Here is a 15,704-nt window from a genome sequence, read left to right as displayed (position 1 = left end):
TATATAATTCTACGTGTAATCTTTTGTAAATTTCTTCTAAGACTTCTCTCCAATTTTTATTATTTACCTTTTCTTGTATCTTTATTATCTTAATCTCCCCCTCAATTCTGCTTATAAATTTCTCTAAATTCTCCTCTAATGTTTTATTATTATCTTTAAATATTACTAAAGATAATATTTTACTGTCCTCAGTTTTGTTTGTAAATGTCTAATTTTTCCAACATCTGCTTCCATATTTCTCCTTTTCCTGTCTCTCAGATGTCTGAGAGACGTCTCTACATTCAGATCTGTATCGTTTAGTGTTCTCCCCTCTCTGCTTTGACGTTGTTCTCATTCTGTTTTAGAAAATCCTTGGGCTGGAGAGATGGCTCAGCCGTTAAAGGCTAGGCTCACAACCAAAAATATAGAAAATCCTTAATCCCTTTTCTAAGGCTCATGAATTTTTTTTTTTTTTGGTTCTTTTTTTCGGAGCTGGGGACCGAACCCAGGGCCTTGCGCTTCCTAGGTAAGCGCTCTACCACTGAGCTAAATCCCCAGCCCCTAGGCTCATGAATTTTTTAAGGCCCTGTTTTTGGAAAAGACATAGCAGACTAAAGTGCTTATTAGAATACAAGTGAAGCTTAACATTGCAATAGTTATAACTGGCAAGATGTCAATTTCCTCTAGATCATCCCTTTGAACTATCTAAAATAGTCTTAAAATCCAAAAGGTCTTTGTTGTATGGTCTATGTGCCTATTTTTCCCTAAAATACCAGCTCCCAACCCTACTACCTGGTCTGGGGTTTTCAGTGTCTTGGTCTCCCTTTAGTGTAGGATTCTGCACTGATTTTTGATTCTTTTATTCAGAGAGGGGTTGGTTGTAGAAACAACAACAACAACAACAACAACAACAACAACAACAACAAAAACGTGACTTTTGTGCTACCAAGCTGGTGTTGTCCTCGGTCTCCTATTTGTAACCAATTCTGGCCTTTTTTTCTGCTGAGCTATGATGCAGCCTTCAGGAGAGCCACACCTTTCCCAGTGCTGCAGTTGGCTGGTTCCAAGCAGTGTATGCTTTTTGATTTGAGGTAACTTCAAAGCTATGTTTTTGGTGAGGGCTTTGCCTCTCTACCAGGTAACTTGTCTCATGGTGTGCCAAAATGTAGTTGAACCAATTTAAGCTTATTCCCAACTACCTTACAAATAAATGAGACTCAGACTATGGTCATTTTATTTGACTTTGACAATTACTGGGAGGTAACCCCTACTCTACTTTTCTAATTGCAGGCCTGGCTACCTCCCCATTGGTGTACCCAGACACTTGCTGTTTCTCCTGTGGTCATGGTCCATCTCCCCTCCTCATGGTAGTTTCCTCCCCTCCCCTCCCCTCCTCTCCCCCTCCCTTCCCCTCCTCTCCTCTCCTCTCCTCTCCTCCCTACCAGGTCACTCCATACCCACTTCCTTCAAATCCCTCCAATAATTGACTGTAGCCTATTTTATTTAACCAATAGTTTTAAAATTGAGGAACAAGGTTTGCATAACAAAAGCCTGTAAGCAGGAGAATTCATAGGCTTAATCTTTCTGTTACAGAATTTAGCATTAAAATACGTAGCAACAGACCAAACCTCAACACCTGACTCTCCTGGAACTTGCTCTGTAGATCAGGCTGGCCTTGAACTTAGAGATCACCTGCCTCTGCCTCCTGAGTAGTGGGATTAAAGGCAAGTGCTACCATGCCCTGATAACTTTTTTTTAGGAAAAGAGTACTTTATTTATAACACATTTGAGGGACTGGAGAGTTATCTTAGCAATTAAGAGCGCTTGTTGCTCATGCAGAGGACCTGGGTTCAGTCCCTAGCACCTGCAATGTGGTTCATGACTGTAACTCAAGTCCCAGGAGATCCAGTGCCCTCTTCTGGCCTCAGAGGGAGTCAGATGAGCACATAGCACATACACATTCACACAGGCATCCATACACATAACGCAATAAAATACACAAATCCTACATTATTCCTAGGGGTTGGAGCCCAGTGGTTAGTAGATGTGCTGCTCTTGCAGAGGACAGCAGTTTGGTTCCCAGAACCAGTTTTGCTTATCATCATCGCCTGTAACTCTAGTCAGGGGGAGCTGTGTGCTCTTTGCTGCTGAACCAGCTCTCTATTCCTAGCTTGTGGTTTTTGAGACAGTGTCTAATTATCTAGCCAAGGGCTGCATTGAACTCCAAAATCTCCCACCTCAGTCTCCTGGATGCCAGCATTATAATTGTGTACTACGGGGTCCAGCTTATCTATCTTCATTGTACAGAAAGAAAGAAAGAAAGAAAGAAAGAAAGAAAGAAAGAAAGAAAGAAAGAAAGAAAGGAAGGAAGGAAGGAAGGAAGGAAGGAAGAAAATAGTCTTACAAACCTTTATGTATGTTTGATATTTTGAAAAAGAAGACTTGCAAATCTGTCGATTTATTTGTGTGTGAGAGGGGGATATAAAGGCCAGAAAACAACTTGCAGGAATTGGCTTTCTCCTTCTAGTATGTGGGTTCCAAGGATTGAGCTCAGGTCTTCAGCCAGGTGGTAAGGGTCTTCAGCCAGGTGGTAAGAGCCTTCACCCACTGGGCCCCATCTTTTTTTTTTTCTTTTTTTTTCGGAGCTGGGAACCGAACCCAGGGCCTTGTGCTTGCTAGGCAAGCACTCTACCACTGAGCTAAATCCCCAACCCCCCACTGGGCCATCTTGTGATTACCTGGGGAACTTTTAAGTTATTCTTGAGACTGGAGGGATAGCTCAGTGCTTAAGAGCACTGACTATTTTTGCAAAGAACCAAGGTTCAATTTCCAGCATCCACACAGTGGCTCACAATTGTCTATAACTCCAGCTCCAAGAGATTTGACACTCTCTTTAGGCCTCTGTGGGCACTGTACACATATGGCACACATGTATACATTCAGGCAAAATGCCCATACACATAAAAGGAAATACTTTTTTTATATGCTTGAGAAAATGTCTCTATGTGTAGTCCTGGCTTACTATGTAGAACTTACTATATAGACCAGGCTGGCCTTTAATTCACAGAGATCTGCCTGTCTCTGCCTCCAGACTGCTGGGATTAAGGTGTATGTTCCATGCCCAGTAAAAATAAATCTTTAAAAAAAAAAAAAAAAAAAAGAGTCCGGGGTTGGGGATTTAGCTCAGTGGTAGAGCGCTTGCCTAGCAAGCGCAAGGCCCTGGGTTCGGTCCCCAGCTCCAAAAAAAAGAAAAAAGAAAAAAAGAAAAAGAAGAAAAAAAAAAAGAAGTCCCTGTATATCACGAGGACAGCTTTTCTATTGTGAATCTAGTTCTCATAGTGTCACTAAGGGAGCATGTGGATAACCCACGTTCTCTTATATTTTTGGTTGTGAGCCCAGCTTTTAGTGGCTGAGCCATCTTTCCAGCCTCCACGTTCTCTATATTCATATGGAAGTCTTCTCACAAACCAATGAGAGCCCCTTGTTTTTATCCAAGCAGAAGTTTTGCAGATTATTTTGTTTAGGAGATTTTTACTTCCACTTAATAATACTGTGAATTGTTTCAGTAAACTGCTGCTCTTAAGTGAAATAAGAACACAGGTATGTGTGTGTATACATGTACATGTGTGTGTGTTCATGTGTGTGTTTGTGTGTGCATGTGTGTGTGCATGTGTGTGTAGGTGTGTGTGTGTATCAGATCCTGAGGCTCATATGGTAAGTATGATCCTTAACTCTGAGCTGCAGCTCCCTCACCTAGAACATGTTTTTTTTTTTTTTTTTTTTTTTTTCCGGAGCTGGGGACTGAACCCAGGGCCTTGCGCTTCCTAGGCAAGCGCTCTACCACTGAGCTAAATCCCCAACCCCCTAGAACGTGTTTTTAAATTTTTTATTTATGCCTATGTGTGTGCTTATGTGTTTGTGTGTACACTCTGTGTGCAGGTGCATGTGCTTATGTGTTTGTGTGTACACTCTGTGTGCAGGTGTCCAGTGAGGCCAGAATAGGGGATGGAGAAACTAGAGTTACAGGCAGTCGTGAGTCACCCATTATGATGTTAAGAACTGAACCTTGGTTTCTTGTGAGAGCAGTCAGTGCTCTTAACCTCTGAGCCCACAAGCCCCACCTTGGAGTAATAGGGACACCAGGCATTTCTTCAACTATAGACTAATAGTCTAGCCCCACCTTGGAGTAATAGGGACACCAGGCATTTCTTCAACGTGTCTAGACTATTGATAGCACAAGCTAGGGACGGTGTCCCGACTTCAGTACAGCTGAGATGTCTCAAGGACTCTGAGGGGTTAATGCTCACCTCAATAGAGCTCCCAGTTGCTGGATTATTCTTGGTTTTTCAAGACTGTGAATGATCTCTGGGGCAAGTCCTTCGGGGGACGTTGTGGGCCTGAGTACCTCTGTTTGTAATCCTGTGAGACTGTCTAGCACCAACTCTGGGCTTCTTGCTGCTGCTGTGGTCAGCCTTGGCCACAGGCAGGGGTGCGCTGATGTTGTTCTTGTTGGTTGCAGCGATAGGAAATGCCTTTGCAGTCCTGAGCAATCCCGACAAGAGGCTCCGCTATGATGAGTATGGAGATGAGCAGGTGACTCTCACTGCACCTCGAGCAAGACCGTATCATTACTACAGAGATGTTGAAGCAGACATCTCTCCAGAAGAATTATTTAATGTGTTCTTTGGAGGACATTTCCCTTCAGGTTGGTTTTTTTCTTTAAGTTTGCCTGCATGTATGTCTGGGCACCTTATGTGTGGCTGGTGACAGAGGAGGTCACAAGAGGATACTGGAACTAGAGTTACATCTGTGAGTGGCTGTGGGTGCTGGGGCCTTTGGAAAAGCAGTCAGTGTTCTTGGCCACTGCGCCATCTCTCCAGCCTGAGGTTAGTATCTTAAAATTATGATTCTTTATACTATTTATTTATGGATCTCAGCAGACTTTAGTTTGAAGATCTAAATAGGAGAACATTGGTGCTGCAGAAACAGCAAGAATTCAGAGTGGGCTGCAGGGAGTTGGAGGAAGTCCTAGCCCCCAGCTGCGCATAATATCAACCATATCATTCATTCATTTTTTTTAAAGATTTATTTGTTTATTATATATAAGTACACTATAGCTATCTTCAGACACACCAGAAGAGGGCATCGGATCTCATTACAGATGGTTGTGAGCCACCATGTGGTTGCTGGGAATTGAACTGGAAGAGCAGTCAGTGCTCTTAACCACTGAGCCATCTCTTCAGCCCTATATCATTCATTTCTTTCACCATAGTCACCCGCCTGAAAATAGGGCCTAGGTTTTGGGGTTGCTTTGAAATAAGTATCTTTTAAATTTATATCACATGTATATTACTGCAGCACTGTACGTTGAACCTGGGCTCACCAATTCTAGGAAAGACAGTTTCAATAGCTGCTCCGGCTAGTTTTCAGCCGCTTATGTAGTGGTCCAAGACAGTCTGGAATTCGCTGTCATGGGCCCCACAAGGTAGAAGGAGAGAAACAATTCCTGAAAATTGTCCTTTGGCCTCCATGCATGTGTTTGCATGCATGTACACAGGTACACACATGCATGTGCACACATATACAAACACATAATAAATAAATATTTTAAAAGGTTCTTTAGGGGCTAGGGAGATGGCTCAGTGGTTACAAAGCACTGGCTGTGCTTGCAGAGGACTAAGGTTCAGTTCCTGCACCCACGTGGCTCACAACCATCTGTACCTCCAGTTCTAGGAGACCTCATGCTTCTTCTTTTTTTTTTTTTTTTGGTTCTTTTTTTGGGAGCTGGGGACCGAACCCAGGGCCTTGCGCTTCTTAGGCAAGCGCTCTACCGCTGAGCTAAATCCCCAACCCCACCTCATGCCTCTTCTATGGCACTGCAGGCACATGGTGCACAGACAGGTAAAATACCCATATACATAAAATTAATTAATTAAAATTTAAATGTCACAATGGATCACTGGGCATATAATTCAACCTATAATTCCATCATTTGATGGGGGGTGGGGAGCAAGACAATCAGGAGTTCAGAGTCATCCTTCAATACATAGCAAGTTTGAGACCAGCTGGACTTTCCGAGTCTCTGTCTCAAACAAAACAGAACTAAATGGGGGCCAGGGCTTGGTGGTTAAGAGAGACTGGCTGTTGTTCCCGAGAATACAGGCTGGATTCCCAGGTCACACAGTGGCTCACAATCATCTGTGACTTCACTTTCAGGGGATTGACCTTTGCAGGCATGCCTGTGGTGGATGTGTATACATGCAGATCAAATACTGAAACACTGGAGAGATGGCTCAGCCATTAAGAGTGTTTGTTCTTGGGGTTGGGGATTTAGCTCAGTGGTAGAGCGCTTGCCTAGCAAACGCAAGGCCCTGGGTTCGGTCCCCAGCTCCGAAAAAAAGAAAAAAAAAAAAAAGAGTGTTTGTTCTTGTACAGAACCTGGATTCTATTTCCTGAAACTCACACCATCTGTAACTCCATTTCCAGGTGGAGTTGATGCCCTCTTCTGGCTGCCATGGGCACTGCATGCATATAGTACATGACAAACATCCAGGCAAATCATCTTGTCTTAATTGCTGTTCTATTGCTGTAAAGAGACATAATGACAACTCTTATAAAAGAACGTATTTAATTTGGGCTTGCTCGAAATTTCAGAGGGTTAGTCTATCATTGTCATAGTGGTAAGAGTCAGGCATGGTGTGAGGGCAGTAGCTGAGAGCTTTACATCCTGATCTACAAGCAGCAGGCAGAGAGGGAGAGAGAGACTGAGCCTGGTGTGGGCTTTTGACATCTCAAAGCCCACCCCACTGATATGCTTCATCCAACAAGGCCACAGATTCTTCAATAAGGCCACAACAAGGTTGAATCCTTCTCAAACAGTTCTACTAACTGGGGCCCAACTATTCAAATGTATGAGCCTGTGGGATCCATTCTCTTTCAAACACCACAAATGCATATACATAAAAATAAATCTTTTTAAAAAAAAAAAGTCAGAGTGGGGCTGGGGATTTAGCTCAGTGGTAGAGCGCTTACCTAGGAAGCGCAAGGCCCTGGGTTCGGTCCCCAGCTCCGAAAAAAAGAACCAAAAAAAAAAAAAAAAGTCAGAGTGAGCGCCCCCTTTAACAATCAGTGTGTGCAATAATACAAGAACCCGGAAAGTAGGTCACAGAGAGCTGGAGGTTGAGAAAATTCAATGCCAAGAAAATAACTTAAATTTTTTGTGTTGCTAGAGATAAAGCCCTGACCCTCCAACATGCTAGGCATGTGCCCCATGCTGAGCCTCACCTCAGCTCTATAAACTGAATTTTATGAGTGGCTAGTACAGGTGCCATTCAGTAATACTGGGCACAGAAGCAAACATAAGTATGTCCATAGGAGTCATGGCCAAAGTGCTCTTTGTTGCTGGCCTCTGGAGTTTCCCCCCACAGTACTCACAGCAGCCTGTCTCCACGAAGTCAGGAAAGTTGTGTGCACCTATGCCCAGCTGGTCCCCTTGGCTCACGTTTTTCTGCTGGGTCGGACAGGCAGGTGCCCTAAATTTTGAAATGGACAAAAAAGGAATTGCTATCTCATGAATATTTTCTCTCCCACTCTCTACCCTGCCCCCTCTCTCTAATCATGTCTCTTTTCCCAGGAAATATTCACATGTTCTCAAATGTGACAGACGACAGTCACTATTATCGCAGGCGGCACCGCCACGAGAGGACACAAGCACATAAGAGAGAGGAAGATAAATCTCAGGTATGTGGGGAGCAGAGATCATAGCCACACTGAACCTGCTTCTGTGGGGTGAGGGGCTGCTCCTGCAGGGCCATTCTGTGCCTGCTCCTGTGGTACAGTCAGTGCTGGGACCACCCTGTGAACCATTATGCCCAGCTTGTGGGGCTGTCCTGATTGAACTTCTCCTTACTACAAAAAGAATCTCTTCAAAGATATTCAGTACTATCTAGGCTGGTGGTGTACACTTTGGAGGCAGAGGCAGGTGGATCTCTGTGAATTTGAGGCTAGCCTGATCTAAACAGTGAGCTCCAGGACAGCCAAGGCTACACAGAGACACCCTGTCTCAAAATAAGACATAAGGGGGAAAACATCAGAACTAAAAGTAGGGTACAAAGTGAGAAAGCAGGGTGTCTCAGGAAGCTCAAAGGCAAGAAGTGCTGCTGGCTTTGAGCTAGGCTGTCCGGCTTGGCGGCAAGCACGGTGACTTGCTGAGCCGTCCTGGAGGCCTCATACTCATGTACACATTAAAAACAACAAATGCTATGCCTCTGGCTGGTTCACAGTATCTGAAAGAATGCGTCCTTCCTCTAAACAGTAGTTAATGAAGGAGGGGGTGAACCTTGACCCTACACTGTCAAGGAGGAATGTGGTCATCTCTGACAGAGTTAGATGTCATTGATTTTGGACAGCTGTGGCCAAGTAAGAGCTGCTTGGCATAGCCACTCCCGGGTCCCAGTCCCTGTCTGGCAGAATTACCTAGAGGCGTAAGGGACAGCGGGATCATTGAGGTGCAGGTTGGAGCAGCTTCCAGAGCCTGCAGGCAGAGAAGAAGTGTGTTGTTTGCTCCTAAGCTGGAATCCAGCCTTGGGCAACCCTTAGCTTTGTGGATGTTCCCGCACTATGCATTGTAAGCTGCATTTCCTCTGGGATGTTTCCGTCCTCTCAGGCACTGCTCTGTGTTCTTTTACAGACTCCATATTCCGCGTTTGTTCAGCTGCTTCCGGTTCTGTTGATTGTGACTATTTCTGTCATTACTCAGCTGCTGGCTGCTAATCCGCCATATAGTCTATTCTATAAATCGTAAGTGGAATGTTTCTATTTTCCCCTAGCAACAGTCTGATAGACAAAAGGCTTAAGGTTTTGCTGATTCATGCTGACATTTCTTCTCACCTTCCTGTGGAAAATGCTGACCTTATGTTTCAGGGAATAGCCATCCAGAGTTTCTCTAGTGTTTTCTGTGGAGGTGAGGAATACTAAATTTACTTACTTGAAAACAACTAACCTAACCGGAAAGGAACAGCAAGTGGTAACAATGGTAGCAGCTGCCTCTGCGTTAGGAGAGGGACTATTCTGTCACACAGTGACACCCTCTGGTCAACTGCAAAACCATCAGAATTGGTTTAGAAGGAACAGCGCCATAATTTGAGGTTCACAGTTAATCTTTCTTTCTCAGCATGGTGGAATTAGAGAGGGCTCCAGCGAAGGCAGGAGTGAGGACTCGTACTTGTGGTCCCAGCACTAAGGAAGGCATGAGCCAGGCAAGCCTGAGCTAGAGAGACAGGAAGGACGGGGAGAGAGAGAGGAGACAGAGGGAAGGGGGAGGGCAGATTGTGCCCTGCGGATCTGGAATGATATGCATCACTGGGACCCAGTGATTTCTTCAGTGTTATTTCATCCCAAGGAGGAGCTGGACGGTCAAAGGTCAAGAGCTCTGGCTGCCTTTGCAGAGGACTGGGTTTAATTCACAGCACTCACATGGTAGGCATAACCATTCATAACTCCAGTTCTAGGGAATCCGACACTGCCTTCTGGTCTCTGCATGCAAATGGTTCACAGACATACATGTAGGCAAAATACTCATACATATAAAATTAAACTAATTCCCATAAGAACATAGAGACGAGAAGGGACATCTGTCCCCATAAGGGCATAGAGATGAGAAGGGACATGTGTTCCCATTGGGACATATAGACGAGAAGGGACATGTGTTCCCATTAGGACATATAGACGAGAAGGGGTATGTGTTCCCATAAGGGCATATGAATGACGGCAGGCATGCTTAGAGGCCAGAGCCAGACATACAAGGGCCAGCTATTACAAGCTGATGTGAGATATTCTCTGTTTCAGGACCCTGGGCTACACCATTTCTAGAGAAACGCAGAACCTGCAGGTGCCTTACTTCGTGGATAAAAACTTTGACAAGGCCTACCGAGGAGCTTCTCTTCGTGATCTGGAGAAAACAATAGAGAAAGATTATATTGACTACATCCAGACAAGTTGTTGGAAGGAGAAACAGCAAAGTAAGTCAGGCCAAACAGGCTTCACTGGTGGCCATGACCCACTTGATCATGAGGTCTCCCTAGCCTTCTGACCTGTCTGTTCTAGTTTGGATCATGTATTTATGTCAACAGAGACAGAGGCCAGGCACCCACCCAGTCAGATACTACAGCACAGAGGGAAAGTTATTGACATGTGACCGGGATTGGAAACTTAAAATCTCAGGCATCTTTGTGCTTATCTATTTATCTATTCGCTTCCCCTCGGAGTCGGGATATGAGGGGGTGGGGGCTTACTACTCAGCCCTAGCTGACTTAGAACTCACCCATGGGCCAGGCTGGGTCTGCCTGCCTCTGCCTCTAGGCTGCTACTCTGCAGTCCTGAATTCCTGCTCCTCCAAGGACCTAGATTATAGGTGTACAGGAGCTTTCCTGGGCTTTCCCATCTTATTGCCTTTTCTTTTCTTTAAAAAAAAAAAACCTTACATTTATTTATTTATACAAGAATGTGTACACATGGGACAAAGTGTGGTTGGCAGTCAGAGATACCGCCTGGGCCACAGAGGCTCTTGTCACTGCCTTGAGGTCCCCAGCCTCACTAGTCACTGACTGACCCCATTTTGCATCCCAAGCTTCTTCTTGAAGTTCTCAGAGTTACCTGGTTTCCTTCACGGTTTCTAAATTCAGAAAAATCTGATTGAACCAGCTTGGTTTTTTTGAGTTAAGTCAGAAGTTTAGAAGTTGTGGTACACGCCTTTGATACCAGCACTCTCAAGGCAGACGCAGGTGGATCTCTGAGTTCGAGGATAGCCGGGGCTACACAGAGAAAATATGTCTTGAAAACCCAAAGAAGGAGGAGGAGGAGAAGATAAGAAGAGAGCAAGAAGAAGAGGAAAAAGATCAGTAATAACAGTTGCTGCGGCTGCTGGCACGGGGCCGCTTGTCCCCTCACTTCTTGTTGCTTATTTCTTGTTCATTGAAGAGACGTGGCTTCCTGGGTCTGGCTCTTCAGTATGATGAATGTGAATATATCTGTCTTCTCTTTCCCTCACAGAGGTCAGTGGGGTGACAGTGTCTGCCATTTGGCTCACAGCTCCACTCATTACTTAGAAGGGCTGGTAGGACTGGTGGTCCTGTCTCAGACAGGAGCTTATTTTTTATCCCACCCAGCTGCCCCTACCCTCCCACCCCCCACCATACACACACATACACTGCATCCTGGCTTTGCAAACTGGGTTTTGGTTGATATTTTTTTTCAAAGCAAACTATAGCTCATCTTTTAAACTTCATTTTGGATGTCCTTAAGTGTCTACTGATACAGTTTGTTCTTTGCTCAAGGTGCTGTCCCCTTGCTGACCCACCTTGTACTCCCACCCCCACGCTGAGTTAAGCTGTCCTTCCTAGGGCACTTTACTCTCCCCACTAGTGCAGTACTGATCCTGAGCTTTAGTGGTTCATGGGTGCATTAGTTCCCTCTGCAGGGCTGCTGCCCTGGGAGCAGACTGTGTACTAATTCTGTGTCTTGGGCTGCAGGCAAGCTAGCTGATAATGAGTGTTGCTGAGCTGTCTCTGCCCTGTTTCTACAGGGCAGAGCCTAGATGCCTTCAAATAAGGGGCAATTAAACTGGATGAAGTTTCTTTTACTTACCTTGTTCTTAAATTAGTTTGTTTTGTTTTGTTTTGTATTGTTTTAAGAAAGGTCTCACTAGGTAGTTGTGGCTGTCCTGAAACACTATGCAGACAGGCTTATTTAAATTAGGTTTTCTTTTTTTAAAGTCAGGCAAGAGCTGGGTGTGATGGTGTAAGCCTGAGCAGTAGTTAGTTTAACTAACCGCTTCGTGCTCCCAGCCACCCCCAGAGCCCTCCAGATTTGAGAATGAAAGGCAGACACACACATATATACCACATACATACACACACACCCCACACTCCACCCCACACACACACAAATAAGGGGAATTTTTTAAAAGCAAGGCAGTGGTGTTGAACACTCTAATTCCATCACTTGGGAGGCAGAGGCAGGCAGGTCTCTTGAGTTCAAGGCCAGCCTGGTCTACAGAGTGAGTTCTAGGGCATATATGGCTACCCTGTCTCCAAATACAAAAGGAAAAACAAAAGAAAGAGGAAGAAATCGGTGTATAGACCAGGCTGGCTTCAACTTTACAAAGACTCACCTGCCTCTGCCTCCAAGTGTTGGCTTAAAAGTATTCTCAAGCACAGGGAGAGCCTTTAGGAGCAAGTATCTGTGTGAACCTAAATTAGGGGAAAGGCAGAGTAACATATCCTAAGTGTCCCCTTTGTGTTGGGCACTGAGATGATTTCTGCAAGAACGTTTTGCATGTTTCACACACACACAAGCACACACCTGTACCACACACATACATGCATGCCCATGTACTATATTCAACTCCAGCATTAGAATGCTGGCTATGCCAAGAGGTTAAAGATCATACTAAACATGGCGTCTATGCTTTTGTTTCCATCCACGTGAGCCTTGTTCAGAGCTGTGGCCTTCTCCAGGTACACGTGAAAGTCAATGAGAGCTAGATCTGGTAGACCGAGCCTGCGATCTTATCCTGTAATCTTTTGGGGAACTAGGACAGGAAGATCACAAATTCAGGGCCTGCCCCCACCACAGAGTGAGTTCAAGGATGGCCTGGGAAACTTAGTAAGGCCAATCTCAAAATGTTTTTAAAAAAAGAAAAGAGAAAATGGTACACCTCATTCCTAGTATAGGTGAAGCCCTAGGATCTATCCTCAGCTAAAGCACACACATACCACACACACACACAAAGGCACATCCATTGAAGGAGCCTGATGTGTGTAGCTCACCAGTTCTGAATGGAAGTTGTCAGCACATGCCCTGTAAAAATCTGTTCCTAGCATTTAAACACAATGGTTCTGCGGAGCCTCCACACCGCAGTGCCATTTGAGAGCAGGCAGCATCTGCCCTCTGAATCCAGCAGCAAGTGCAGCCAGGAAGGTTAAATTTAGCACTTTGAGGTTGTAAAAATAAACTCACTTGAGAACAAAGTTTACCCATGGCAAAATACCAAATGGGAATTTTATCAAGGCTAGCCATTGTCTTTTAAAGTCTTTATTATTGCTTTTATTTGCTTTTCCTCAGAAAGCCCACTGTGGGTGATCTTCTCTCCGTAATCTTTTATGTGGATGAGAACTATCCTGTTTACTCCTCCATGGATACATCTGCAGATTATATGAACTGCCAGGGAAAGTGGCCATGCCACAAGTAACAGGCAAGAACTGCCTCCAGCCTGGTCCAGCAGAGCCCAGGCTGGGCCAAGTCTTTGCCTTGAGCACTTCTTTCCATGACCTTGAGCAGGATAACAGAGTGGGCAGAATCCTAGGCTTTGAAGTGGGGGTGGGGGAAGTATTCAGTTTCTCCTGAGAGGTTGTGTGATGTGGACGTAGCTTAGTACAGTGCCTGGCACACAGTGAATACCTGATTCCTGGTGAAACCCGTGCTTGAACAGCCCCATAGTAGACGGAAGTACAGTGTCCCATGGGACTAGGCCCTGGGACTGGAGAGATGGCTCAGTGGTTAAGAAGACTCACTGTTCTTCAGAGGACTCTGGTTCAGTTCCCTGCACTCATGTACAGTGACTCTGAAGGCCAACCTGGTCTACAGTCTAAGTTCCAGGACAGCCATGGTTACACAGAGAAACACTGTGTTGAAAAACACAAACAAAACCCAGCAGAAGGGGATTGTTGTAGTGAAGAGAGAGCCAGTCTGTTCTGGCATTGGTGTAGCCATGACTCTAAAGGAGCAAAGGCTGACAGATTTCATAGGCCTCCTGCATAACCTTCCTGCCTGCCAAAGAAGGCTGCCGGCTGCCGGCTGCCGGTGAGGCACAGGAGCCAAAACTTAACACTTGAGTGCAGCAGAGTCCTCCACAAAGCCCCATCACCTGCAAGGTGATGTGCCAAGGCAGGCCCTGGCTGGGAGGCCCTGTGGGCACCCGCACCAAGGGTGAGTGAGAGCACATTGTTGTGCAGCTGAGAGACCCACTGCCTGCCAAGCCACTGCCGGCCAGAGTCCAGGCCCTGCACTCATTGTACAGGGAGTGTTGTCAAGCTCCCCCACCTCCCCTGGTGTCCTGCACTCCATCTGCACTGTGGGCCTGCCCTGCTGTAAATAGAGCCATTGTGAGCTGAAGTGCCAGGCAGTGTTTGTGTTGGTAGAGACTTGACTTACTCAGTAGTCCTGCCCATTGTCCTCCTGCGAGGGCTAATTCCTGTGTCCTGGTACTTTGCTGATTAATCAACAGGTGCGTACTGTGCGACAAAGAAACCCAAATCCCTCAGCAAGGTGACTGAGAAAGGATGGCGTATTTCAAAATGATTAAAATAGCATTTTCAGAAGCATAGTCCTTTAAAAGCTGCCTGCTGTTGGAGACTTTGAGAAGCCGGGAAGCCCATGCAAGCATGCCATCCTGTTAATGTGTGGCACATGTGACACGTCTCTGAAGGTGCATTTCTGGAGCTCCCCGCTGAGGAGGGGCTTCCAGGAGAATCAAAACTCAGAGCAGCCACCATGGAGTTGGAAAACACAGTGGAGATTATATTCCAGTTAAAAATAGAATGGCCTTCTCTATCATGGGGAGAAAATGAACTTATTTAGTCGAGGAAGCAAGAGGCCAGTGGGCCAGGTGATCTGACTTTTGGAAGAGCAGTTTGCGTTGGTAACCACCATATGTGGTGAGGGGATGAAGAAAGCTGCCAGCCTGGCCCTCTATAGATGGTCACCTGCCAGAGCAGCCTGTGCTGCCTGTGTGACTTAGGAGCTGGCCGTGCTGAGGGAAGAATGCAGCAGCTGTCTTTGTTCAGATGACAGGAGCAGGCGATTGGGCTCCAGGCCCTCCAGCTGCCATCTGATCACCACTGGTCGCCAGGCTGTGGCCATCTCTTTCTGCATTTGTGCAAGCTTCCTGAGCCTGTGCCAAATGTTTTGTTGGTAAGAACTAAGCCTATAACGTAGCACAGAGGCCGCAGGGCTCTCGGTCACAGGCAGCCTTAACCCTCAAAGCCTGGTGCAGTGCCCAGTCGGTACCTCCAAGGTGGAGGAGTAACGCTTGCCCCAGTGCAGTAGAAGAAAGTGGTAGTGAAATAAGGCCGTTTGAACCTAGAAATACTGAAACAAGCCAAGCGCTCAGCCTTCCTGACCGCCCCGTTTTGTCTTTCAGAGTCGGAGCTGACCAATCTGGCGGGGCTGTACAGAGATGAGCGGCTGCGGCAGAAAGCAGAGTCGCTGAAACTCGAAAACTGTGCAAAGCTCTCCAAGCTCATCGGCCTCCGCAGGGCCGGCTGAGAGCTTGATGGCCCTGCTCACAATGGGGGTTCCTACCCATACTATTACACTGCAAATCCCATTTTATAATACAAGTTAGGAAATATGAGTACTCTACTATCTGCTAACTTTGTTGGGCAGAGAGCTGCAGCGGATGGAGACTTGTTTCCCTCTGGTCCTTCCTCAGGCCTGGCTCCCAGGGCAGGAACAGTTTGTTGTAGTCACACCAGTGGTAAAGTTTGGACCCTGCTCCTCTGTGACTGTAGGTCAGGGCATCCCAGAGAAGACCCACGTTTCTTCCTTCATCCTGTCTGCAGCAAAAGCCCACTACCTAGGTATGTCTAGGCTCAGCCAGAGCACTTCGGAGACTTGATGGTGTCTACCAGGAATTATCCTCTCCCTGCTACAGAATCACTATGTCC

The 15,704-nt window shown here is 46.0% G+C and overlaps 1 protein-coding gene and 1 long non-coding RNA gene across 4 annotated transcripts in view; one reads left to right on the top strand and one right to left on the bottom strand.

The window, feature by feature from the left end:
• Dnajc18 (DnaJ heat shock protein family (Hsp40) member C18) overlaps positions 1 to 15,394 on the top strand; it is a 33,936-nt gene extending 18,542 nt beyond the window's left edge. For 2 of the 3 annotated variants that reach the window (NM_001398603.1, NM_001013887.2), the window contains 5 exon segments: positions 4,499 to 4,684; positions 7,613 to 7,719; positions 8,669 to 8,778; positions 9,826 to 9,998; positions 15,179 to 15,394. In NM_001398603.1, coding sequence (NP_001385532.1) covers positions 4,499 to 4,684; positions 7,613 to 7,719; positions 8,669 to 8,778; positions 9,826 to 9,998; positions 15,179 to 15,303 — 701 coding nt within the window. In that variant the 3' untranslated portion in view covers positions 15,304 to 15,394. 3 annotated transcript variants of the gene reach the window in all.
• On the bottom strand, positions 11,757 to 12,667 carry LOC147999723 (uncharacterized). Its single transcript, XR_015642862.1, has 2 exons — positions 12,149 to 12,667; positions 11,757 to 11,966 (listed from the first exon to the last, which is right to left on the bottom strand). It is a non-coding gene; the product is annotated as an uncharacterized LOC147999723 (long non-coding RNA).
• Positions 15,395 to 15,704: the final 310 nt, after the last annotated feature.

Source organism: Rattus norvegicus, chromosome 18, assembly GCF_021556685.1.
Source record: "Rattus norvegicus strain SHRSP/BbbUtx chromosome 18, alternate assembly SHRSP_T2T, whole genome shotgun sequence".
In the NCBI taxonomy this organism is placed as follows: Eukaryota; Metazoa; Chordata; class Mammalia; order Rodentia; family Muridae; genus Rattus; species Rattus norvegicus.
This window is presented reverse-complemented; position numbering and strand designations above follow the sequence as displayed.